Raw genomic sequence first — 11,774 nt, 5'->3', positions numbered from 1 at the left:
CCAACCCCTCTCAAGCTACCACATAGATGCGCTGGCCTCGCGACTAAGTCCTGACACTAAGGACATCTGCCGTGACAATTCCACGACAGTAAGGCCTTGGCGCGGTAGGTTCATGTCCTCCGCTGCCAGGCTTATCCTAACAAACAGTAGCCTCTCCTCTCTGCCTTTGTTTACCATGGGGATATTTCTCCTTGCCGACGGCGTGCATGCCAAGCTAGACACCCCTAGGTCAAAGTTCTTTTGGGAAGGGACCGGGACCAAAAAGAAGTACCACTTAGTGAAATGAGCGGCGATTTGCACGCCTAAAAAGTTTGGGGGATTGGGAATCCTTAAATCCAAACTTATGATAGTGGCCCTTCTAACTAAGTGGGTTTGGAAGCTAGAGAAAAACGAGCAGGGGCTTTGGGCTGAGATCCTTAGGGCGAAATACTTTCCCGGCGGGAATTTTCTCACCTCCAAAGCCAAGGGATCGACTTTCTAGAATGGGATCTAGGCAGTTAAGCCGACTTTCTCTCTAGGTGCTCAGTTTCGGGTTAATGATGGGAGGTCTACTCATTTTTGGCTTGATTCTTGGTGCGGGACCGCTCCGTTATGGCAAAGCTACTTGTCGCTATATCGTTTAGCTTCGAACCCCGAAGCCCTAGTTGCGGACGTGCTTCGTTCATCCCCGCCAGTGATCACGTTTATCCGCCCCCTCTCAGCTGCTGAGCGTGCATCCTGGGAGGAGCTGTGCCTTATGCTGTCCGCTACCACCCAAAACTCCAAGCCGGATGATGTTCCTTGGTCCCTCACTAGCTCCAGGAAATCTTCGGTTAAGTCTCTGTACGACAAGCTTTCGGAGGGGCCAACACTTGACATAGCTCGGGGGCTATGGAAGGTGGCGATACCCCTTAAAATTAAGGTGTTCCTTTGGCAAATGTTCCGTGATAGGCTCCCCTCGTCCAACAACGTGGCTAAAAGAAACGGGCCATCAGACGGCTCATGTGCTATTTGTGGTGCGCATGAAGACACGAATCATATCTTCTTTAAGTGCCATCTGGCCCGCTTTGCATGGAGCGCCGTTAGGGAAGCTTTTGGCCAAAATTGGAACCCACACTCCAGTGGGGAGTTACGTGCCATCCTCAGCGCTCATAGGGGCGGCTATGCTAGAGTTCTTTGGCGATGCGTAGGGGCGCTGTTGTGGTCGCTTTGGACCACCCATAATAAGATTACTATCGAACACAAGTTTTCATCTCACCCCGCTGACATTATTTTCAAATGCCACTTGTTCCTCCATACCTGGATGCCGTTGGGGAAACGGCGGGACACTGAGAGGATGGAGGAAGCCATGGTGAGGATCCGCGCCATTAGACTACTGCACGTCAATGATCCCTTGGTGATTTTGTGGGAGGCTACCTCCTTTTGCTCGGCCGTCTTCAGACTTTAAGTTTATCTCAGGCTTCGGCCGGTTGCATGTACTAAGATTGTGGGCCTCGCCCGATGTTGGTTGTCCTATGTTATGAACCTGAATGCTGCCTATTCGGTGGGCTTTATTAATTTAAAGCCGGACGCTCCTTGCGTCTTCGTTCTAAAAATAGATTAGATGAATATACTCATCTCTTCATGAATCCCTTTAACTAATAACTTGAAATTTCTCTGTTAAACATGTATATTTCGGTACCATGGCCGGCCAACAACACTCTAAGCTAGTAGACATACACATAATTCCAAGACGTGTTAATCCAGTTAACGTGTCAATATACTACTCTATAGATTCTATAGAAAATGATACTACTATGGATCGAACGGACTAGCGCACAAGTGGGTTGTTTAAACTAGCTGGTAAATCGGCCAAATTATTTAATTAAAAACTGGGATGCATGCATGCGTGCAAACCTAATCTGTCCTGTTGCACATCGACAATGGATAATTAGGAGGTAACTACCACTGCTTGTAGATAAAATTTGTCATATATATATACATATATATATATATATACTATTCATCACCCAGGGTGTAGAATAAGTTATTTTTCACTCGAGGTAATCTTACGATCACTTTATAATTAAATTACGTTTGGAATAGGACAACACTATTCTAATCCCAGGATTAGAATAGCTATTTGGATCACAACAGCCTATAAGGGCCAGACAGAACCCACCCAAACTTCCTGAACTGCCGGCCCGCCCCGATAGGAACCCACCTGGTCCCGATCCCGATTCAGCCGCCCCAGCCCCCCTCCTCGCTGCTCCTCCCCTCGATCACCGGCCTCCCCCCCGTGATTCGCCGCCGAACTCCGCCGGATCCAATGCCTCCCCTCCGTCTCCAGCTCCTGGCCGACCGGATCCAGCGCCTCCTCTCAGTCTCCACCTACTGGCCGGCCGGATCCAGCTCCGCCCCCTCCGTCGCCACCTTCTGTCCGACCGTCGGCGCGGGTGAGCGAGCGACGCCGGACGCCGGCGCGAGGGAGCCCGCGTTGCCTGGAGGCGGCGAAGCCGCCAGACTTTGTGCCACTAACAGCCATGGACTTCCGGAAGCCTCCTCCTCGGTCCATCATTACCTCCTAACGGCTTAGCAGTGCTCATGACGTCCAAGGCGCAACCTATGGCGAACGGCGCACCCAAGGAAGCATCTCGGCGGCGGAGGCCGCATCGGCGACGCCTTCAAATCTACCAACGGTAGATGAGCTTCCTCTCTCTTCTTGCCTTCTTCTTCAATCTTGCCTTGCCTGACCTTCTTGTTTTGTGCAGATGAACTTCGCACCCTCTGCAAGACATGGATTACCATGGAATTCCTCTCCTAGCTCCCTGACGAATTGCTCTCAAGGTGGCCTATCTACTGCTGGAAAAAGGTTGGCCGAACTTCTAGTCAGGGTATGGTTGAACTTCCTTCTATTTTTCATTTTCTTACAGCCATGTGAAGTTCAGGTGGTGTCTGATCATCAGTCCAAGCTACAAAAGCTTTTTTAAAACCTGCCTGCATTCACATGTGAAGTTCAGGTGGTGTGTGAGCATCAGTCCAGGCTACAAAAGCTTTTTTAAAATCTGCCGCATTCACATGTAAGAAACAAATGTGAAGTTCAACTAGTAAGTCTGCTAGAGTTCAGTTTTGTATGTATCGGGTTGTGTGCAAAAAATAAAAGGAAAATAAAACATACAAATGATCACATGAAGGTCAGGTTGGTATGCACTAGTGGTTCAACCATTCAAACTCATGAAGGTCAGGTTTTTTAACTGTAGACAGTATTTCCCCTTTGCAAAACAAGAAGTTCGGGTTGTGGAGAGTGCTCAGTTCAGGTACATATAAGTAATCAAATAGTGTAGAATTAACAGAATGTGAGGTTCATTCTGTGAAGAGTGCTCAGTTCAGGTACACAAGTATGTGCAGATGCTCACCTCAGTTCAGAGTGTGATACCTGTCCTAGGGAAATAATATGTACATGAACACCACTTTTATATGAGAAGTTCAGGCTGTGAATAATGCTCCGTTCAGTTACAAAGGTATAGGCAGATGTAACTTGTGTCCTAATAAACATTTTTTCTTTTATGGCCGCAAGACGAGAGATGCATGAAGAAGCTTAGAAGTTCCCAGCAGCAAGTACACAATCCTAAGCCTGTACACGTTGCACCACCCCCTAAATGGGTCACACCTCAAACGCACCACAACATTACCAACCTGCTCCAGACCAAAAATGGATGACACCCGAAACACATGGAGACTTCCAAGATGCTGGGTCACAACCCTATCCGCCCAACTTTGCGCCTCCACCTAATTGGGTGACGCCGGAAATCCCCCGCGGATTCTTTGTATCCACCAGCAGACTCCCAAGCATGCCGATGCAGGAGGGGGTTAGCTCAAGTCCCGCGTGTAACTCTGGAGGTTATCCTGGTGTGCCTCGTCAATGCCAAAGGGAAGCAACTAAACTGGATCCCAAGACAAATCCAACACGAACACACACACGGAGGAGAGTGCTCTGCACACTACCACCGTTGGATGCTGCTGCTACTGCTACAAGTGAGAATTGTACGGGACATAAGGTAGATGGATCGCTTCACAAAACAAAAGAGCAAACCAAAACCAGGATCACAATACCTCCACAACCACCTCAAGCAAAAAGAACGCAAACAAGAGAGAGGCCATCTTCAGCCCTCCTTCCTCCTTGTGATCCACTCCTTCATCCTGCTATGATTACTCCGCCGTGCCCCATCCCAGAGGGACAGCAGCAGACTCCGGTGGAGTTGCGATCATACACGCACGTAAGTGAAACAAATATTTAGGTATTTATATATGCATCTTGTATTATCTGCAATTTTTTTGCTCCCTCCAGGATAACAAGTTCATAAACTGCATTTTAACGTGCCGTTTAGATTATTTTTCTTTTTCTACAGATGCCGGATCTCCCGGATTATCTAATACCAAGACTAAAGATCCGATTCCAAGATGTACAGAAAGCAAGGGAATTTTATAATAGATACGCCAGACGCGCTGGTTTTGGAATCAGGAAGACGGGAGGGAATGACAACCACAAGTATTTTGTTTGCGTGTTCCAAGGGAAACACACAACTTCTGTTTCAGAGACTAACAGGAAGCAAAACAAAACATCGCAGAGGACAGGCTGCAATGCAAGAATGAGGGTGAAGGTGCAGGAGGATAACACATGTGTGGCAGTGGATATTGAGTACAATCATAATCACCAACTCATGCAAACTGATGACATGCTGGTATTCTTGCACTCACACAAGAATTATGACCCCACTATTTTGGGGTACGTAAATCTCCTGCAGTACCATGATGTCAAGCATACAACAATCATGTCCATGCTATCAGAAAATGAAGATGGAAGCTACTTCCTAAGCATGACCGGACGAGACCTACTAAACCAGTAAGTATTCAAAAATGCACATACTGCAAATGTACATAGCATCCTAAGTCACCACCCTTTGCTAGCAAAAATAACAAATGCACGTTTGCATATAATTTGCAGGAAAGCCATGAATGCAAACAAATATGATTTGGATGATGTATTGAAACTTGTATCATTCTTCAAAGACATGAAGGCAATCAATGATGAGTTTTTCTATGACATACAAGTAGACAAGGACAAGTCAATTAAAAACATTTTCTGGTCCAATGCAAGCTGCCGAGGAGCGTATCAAGACTTTGGCGATTGCGTAACATTCGACACAACTTACAAGACCAACAGCTTTCATATGCCTCTGGGAGTGTTTTTTGGAACAAACCATCACTTGCAGTCAAAGATATTTGCTGTTGCCCTGATCAGAGACGAAGATGCAAAGTCATTCAAGTGGTTGTTCGATACATTTGTACGGTGCATGAACAACAAGCACCCAACTTGCATTTTAACAGGTGAGTAAAAAACTCTACAAGTTTCATCATCTTTTCAGTCTATGGGTCTGTATTGGGTACATTGGTTTTATCTGAAAATAATGTAAAGCAAGCAGTTCAACCACTGTTAGCACAGAAGTCCAACAAAACAGTATAAGAAGCAAAATTATATGTCACATGTTTAGAATAAATATAGTTCTGGATGTGAAGTTCAAATAGAGGAACCATAGAAGTTCAAGGACACTGCTGTAAGAAAAAAGATATGAAACATGTTCAGGAAAAATATAGTTATGTATGTGAAGTTCAAGAACTGGTACCACAGAAGTTCAACAACACTGCTGTCAGAAAAAATTGGGTTACATTATTAGTTATTAATACTCCTACCTTTGAAGTTCAAGTACTTGAACAACATAAGTTCAACAACACAGCTGTAAGGAAAATATATGTGACATTATTAGATAGTCCTACTGCTACCTGTGAAGTTCAAGTACTTGTACATCATAAGTTCACCACCGGTGCAAAAAGAAGCAAGTTTTATTTTTTTAATTCATGCAGACCAGTGCCCCTCGATGGCGAAAGCTATACCACAACCATTCCCAAACACCGTCCACAAGCTATGCCGTTGGCACATCCTGAAGAAGTACAGGGAATACCTCGCATTGCTGTACAAAAAGTATAAAACATTCAAAGAGGTGTTCACAGCTATATTAAAATGGCCGCTGATGCCAAAGGAGTTTGAAGCTGCCTGAGCTGAACTCGTGCACAAGTACAACCTGGAGAACGACCAGATGATGATGCAGTTGTGGAGTGATAGGAAAATGTGGATTTCAGCATATTACAAGAACATTTTCTGTGCTAGAATGACTTCCACACAATGAAGCAAGAGCATGAATCACGTGCTCAAGAGAGGGTTTGTCAAGGGGACCCAGAACCTACACAAGTTTGCTAGGCGGGTAAATGCTTGCATGCAAACTCGAATGTAGAAGGAGAACGAGCAAACAATGACCAGCATGGTATTAAGACAAAAAACACCCCCATCATATTGTGACTTCCTTCAACATGTGCACACTGTATTTAAAAAATTAAACCCATGACTCTGCTTCGACTAATATCTTATTTTTTGACATGTGCAGACCAGTCCTGTGACAAAAACAACCTACGGCTACGAGGAAGACATGGCTATCAAGTACACGAGAGCCGTGTACACCGAGATGAGGACTAGGATGAGAAAATCCACGCTATTTCGCGCAAAGCCTACAACAGAGCCCACTAATTACCTTGTGTACTACCACAACAAGGCTGGCCAGGATGATGAAAACAAATTTGCCTGGTCAAAGCATGAAGTCTAGGTTGTAGCTGACCAAGAGAATGAAATATACGCGTGTGAATGCAAGCTTTGGACTCACACAGGTGAACGGAAAAACAAACTCATTAAATAGCTAAACTAGTAGTATCATATCAAATATATGAAACTCATTGCTGGCTCACAAACTATGTATTGTGCATTCATCACAAAATGCAGGCCTGTTCTGCCTTCACATCATGAACATACTGGACTACTTGAAGCCTAACAAATTTCCAGACAACTATATCCTCAAACGGTACACAAAGACTGCAAAATAACAACCAACCTTTGATACAAGGGACTACAACACAACTGCATCGGATGGCAGCTCAAGACTATCGAAGCAAGACATCTTGCTGTAGCTAAATTTGATGGTTAACAAGAAAGCGATGAGATGTGACCAGCAATATGACAGAGACTTCTATGTTCTCAAGAGGCTTGTGGAAGAGCTTGATGCAATACATTCAGCAAATTGAGCGGATGCTGACGAAGGGATGGCTGAAGAGGATGCTGAAATTGAAGATGACCTTCATTATTATGCAGCTGAAATGCTCCAGGCTGCTGTTCAAGCCAACCAATGCAAGCAGGGTGTTGACCAATTAATGCAGCAGCGACAGCAAGAGACGATGAAACTGCCGCTGTACTCTGAAACGAAGGGTAGGAAGAAAATTTCTGCAGCAAAGAAAAGTGACAAGAGATCTCAAATAAAGGCACCACCTGCAGGAAGAGTCGTCGTGCTCGATGAGAACGGAGTGCCACTTGGACACAGACAATGTAGTGTGTGCAAAAAGGTTGCAGGACACAACAAGCTCACCTGTACAACACTCTTAGAAAGAAACGATGCCGAGGAGGTCAAGCAACCCAAAGTTCAAAAACAGCATCCCAAAGTTATGGAACAAAACAAGGGACCACACCCACAGAAAGCAAGCAGCAGACTTTGTAGCATATGCAAGGAGTATGAACCACATAATGCAAGAACATGCCCAAAGCATGCAGATGCTGAAAAGACAAGCAAAAAGCCGGAGAAGAAACAGAAAGCAAAACCTAGAGCCAGCAACAAGAAAGTGGTGGAAGATGAAGAGGAAGACGAATATGAAGATACCATCGAAGAAGAGGAAGACGAAGAGGAAGAGGAAGTGGAATGTGAAGAGGAAGAGGAAGATGAAGATGAAGAGGTACATGTCAAGCAAAAACCACTACAAGCAAAGCCTAGGAGGAGCGCAAGGTTGATGAACAGTTGGACTAGGTCAATTAAACAAAGCAAACTTATGTCATGTCAATGTGCAGAATGTTATTCCACTTTTGAGACAGTATTTTCGGAGAAGCTTACTTGAACTTCTATTGTTGAAGTTTCAAAGAAATTATACAGTAGAAGTTCAAGTAAGCTTACTGCAGAAGTCCTGGTATAGTATGAGAGGAGGTGCTGGTGATGTATTGCATGAAAGAGCAAGCAGTAATAAAATGAAAATACACATTGTGAAGTTCAAGTAATATTACTACAGAAGTCCTGGTATATTATGAGAGGAAGTGCTGTGCTGGTGATGTATTCCATAAAAGTGCAAGCAAGAATAAAAATGAAATTATACACTAGGAAGTTCAAGTAAGCTTACAGTAGAAGTTCTCGTATATTATGATAGTAGGTGCTGGTGTTGTATTCCATAAAAGAGCAAGCAACAATAAAATGAAAAAATATACAGTTTGAAGTTCAGGTCAGCTTACAGAAGAAGTTCTGGTATATAAATCGATGTAGGAAAAAATATGCTTAAAAAAATAAGTATTGCCGTATGAACTAAGGTTAGCAAGCCTAAGACAACGCGTTCAGATGTGAAGTTCTGTTTGGATCCGTGCAGAAGTTCATGTACAATGCCGACAAAAGATAAAGAAACGTAAAGGAGTGTATGAGAATATTTTTGCACAAAGTTACAGTTGAAATCCATTCGCAGTTGAAAAAACACAAAAAATAACACATATAGATTCTATGCAAAAGGCTACATATTGGTTGGGTTGAAAAATACTAATACATTACACAACACAGAAAATCCTCTCCATCTGAGACCAGCAGCCCAGCCAGATCTCAAGCAGAAGTTCAAGTCAAAGATCATATGTTGGGGCCCAAAATTAAACAACACAAAAAAACCAGCAGTTCAACCATAGCCCAGAGAGAAGTTCAAGTACATCTGTTGGGGAAAAACATACAACACATGGATAATGAAAACGATGCAGTACATTGAAATTCACAAGCCAAATCATTCTTCACACCAAATACATTTGTCCTCAATATCATAAGTAATAGTGCTGCAGCTATAGATACACAAATTACTAAACCATTCTGACAATCAAATCTTTACGAAATTGTTCCAATCATTATCAAACCTAAATCTTTACGAAATCAAATCTACACTAAAACTAATGCTTCGAATTCACGGGCCCAAGGACTGGATCTCTTTAGGAAGCTCTGCACGCATGACTTCATTCTTCTTGCTAAATATTAGAGTGTGCATGAACTCGGCCTTCCAGTCATCTGCAGCAGCCTGCCAACAAGAAATGAAATGATAGTTTAGTAAAGGATAATTAAAACCACAGCAGGAGCGTCTCAACAAAAACACACAAGAAAAGTGAAAGGATGATGAGACAAGAACAAGGACAAAACGTACCTCCACATCACCAAAATCATCAACAAGCTCGTCGCCATCATATGTAGAGCAGAACTTCACGACAAAGAAACCACAATCATTATTCACTTGCTTTGGAACATCGATAAAAGTAGGCCTCTTTGCAATATTCGCCTAGTTAGGCTGCTTGCTCGCTTTGTACGCAGCCTTGCCATACACCTCCTCGAGCAACCCAACAAATCTCTTGATCTGCTAGAAATGACAAACAAGATGAAGTCAAAAACATGTTAACCAAAATACTTAAGTTCAGGTACATAAAAGCGACACTTGCATAAGATCCAGCTAAACAAATAATAGAAGTTCAACTGTCAAATGATAGTCAGTTCAAGCAGTATTACCAAAACAGAGACAGAAACATATTTTGTCAACAGAAGGCATAATAAACTTCGCGTCAAACAAGCAAATATGAAAGGAGGTTCAGGCTAAGAAACACTCACGATATTTTGGCAGTCTCCGTGGAAACTTGTTCGTGACATTCCCTTATTAGTGTAAGGAAGTGGATCAAGGATGTCAATGCTCCCACGATATCTATTCAGCACATACACAATGTAGCGCACCATTGTGTCAATTGGCTTGAATAGTATAAAAAAACCTGCCAAGAATGAAAGAAACGGTGAACAGAAACTACAAAACATAGGTATTGAATAACCGGCATGAAAAAAAACTTCTTGACAAACTCAGCAAAAGGATGTACATAAAATTAAAAAAAGCAAGAGTTATGAAAACCTAACCAGCTTTGCGTTAAGAAGGTCTTCTTCCTTGCGAACAAACATTCGGAGGAGATTAGCAAATTTTTTTGCATCGAACTTTGAAACTGTTGCACCGAAAAAATCATACTCCAGGCAGTACTGTGCATTCACAAAAACAGAATTAAAACACCTCCCAAATGCCACTACACCAAAACTAGAGCAAAGAAGGGAGATAGGGGTGCAAAGAACTAAAACCTGTATGAAGTAGGGACTAAGTACAACCCTATCAGCAGAAGAGAAGATCTCAGAGGTCTCCGGCTTATCTTTCCACAAGTTTATGAGATAATCCATTACATCTCCTTCCATCTGCTGCCCTTCACCGAAAAGAGTATAAATGACACGTCCTGTGAGGTCAATCACATTCCCAGGGATGGTAAACATGCAGTAGCTTGTGCTGCAAATTTAAAAGGATGGGAACAAAACATTAGAAGTTCAGATACTATAACAAAAAGAAGTTCAGATACTATAACTCAAAGGCAAGGAGAGATGAACAGAAGTTCAGATACTATAACAACAGAAGTCCAGACACTATAACTCCAAGGCAAGGAGAAATGAACAGAAGTTCACATACTATAACAATAGAAGTTCAGAACAAAGTAGAATCTCTGGCAGCAACAAAAATAAGAAGAAGAAAACTCACTCAAAATACTTATTCAGACCATCTTCACTAAGCACATACTGTCTCAACCTCTGGGCCTCAGATAGATGAGGGTAACTATATTTATTTAGGGGAGCGACAACAGAACGCCACTTCAAAGGCAATCTTGATGCTCTCTTGGAGGAAGTTATGTTGCCAGACTCAACTGCCGGTTTCCTCCTGGTGATGACAGCATTCTTCCCACCTCTCCCAGCAACAGTACCAGCAACAGATTTTACCATCCTTCGGGTAAGCAATCTTCTCAAAATCATCATCCGACGAAATCACCTCTGCTCGACTGCTTCGACTGCACCAACCTTCCTGGAGCAAGGGGTGTTTGGAGCACCACAAATACCAACAGCCTGCTTCCCCAACTTGGAAGGAATAAGGGTTCGAAAGCTATCATCTTCTCTCGGAGTTGTACTCATCGATTCCTCCCTAGGCTGGTATTCTTGTGACCTGAGGAATGAGTAGTGGTAATCGGTCAAATCCAACGACTCCACTGTAAAAGAAAAGGAGGAGAAAAAAAGACCATTAAATATAATTAAAGTTTAGGTACAGCACAATGTGCAGTCCAACTAATATAGATGACATGGTTACTACTCAAGCTGACCTAAAAAAATGTGTTGCATTTAAAAACTAAATGAAGGCCAGGCACAACCCAAGGCACATTTCAAGATAAACTGATGAACTGGAAAACATTCAACTACAGCTAACAAAAGCATAGAAAGGTATCATCTCTGAAGTTCAAGTAGAAGAAATGCTCGTGTCCAAGTAAGCAATGAAAGAAAAAAATACTGAAACAAAATACACAAGCAAAATAAAAAAGATAAAAATGAAGTTCATGTAGAAGAAATGCTCCTCTCCATCTGAAACCAGCAGCCCAGCCAGATCTCAAGCAGAAGTTCAAGTTCAAGAAAAAATGATGTTCATGTAGAATAAAAGATGCAGTACAGGTAAGCAGTCCAAGTTTCAAGACTTACATGTATAGTAGCGAAACATACCTTGGAAGTCTGTCTCAAACAGGTTAGAAGAAGCAATTGAGT

At 42.9% G+C, this 11,774-nt stretch overlaps 1 protein-coding gene across 1 annotated transcript; it reads left to right on the top strand.

Annotated features, from left to right (window-relative positions):
* Positions 1-2,287: 2,287 nt before the first annotated feature.
* LOC141021764 (protein FAR1-RELATED SEQUENCE 5-like) lies at positions 2,288-6,074 on the top strand. The gene is made up of 4 exons (XM_073497619.1): positions 2,288-2,527; positions 4,368-4,861; positions 4,964-5,346; positions 5,881-6,074. Exons 1-4 carry the CDS (start codon positions 2,288-2,290, stop codon positions 6,072-6,074), a joined length of 1,311 nt encoding a protein of 436 aa, XP_073353720.1.
* The last annotated feature ends 5,700 nt before the right edge of the window (positions 6,075-11,774 follow it).

This window comes from Aegilops tauschii, chromosome 4 (genome assembly GCF_002575655.3).
Source record: "Aegilops tauschii subsp. strangulata cultivar AL8/78 chromosome 4, Aet v6.0, whole genome shotgun sequence".
NCBI classification, from domain to species: domain Eukaryota; kingdom Viridiplantae; phylum Streptophyta; class Magnoliopsida; order Poales; family Poaceae; genus Aegilops; species Aegilops tauschii.
This window is presented reverse-complemented; position numbering and strand designations above follow the sequence as displayed.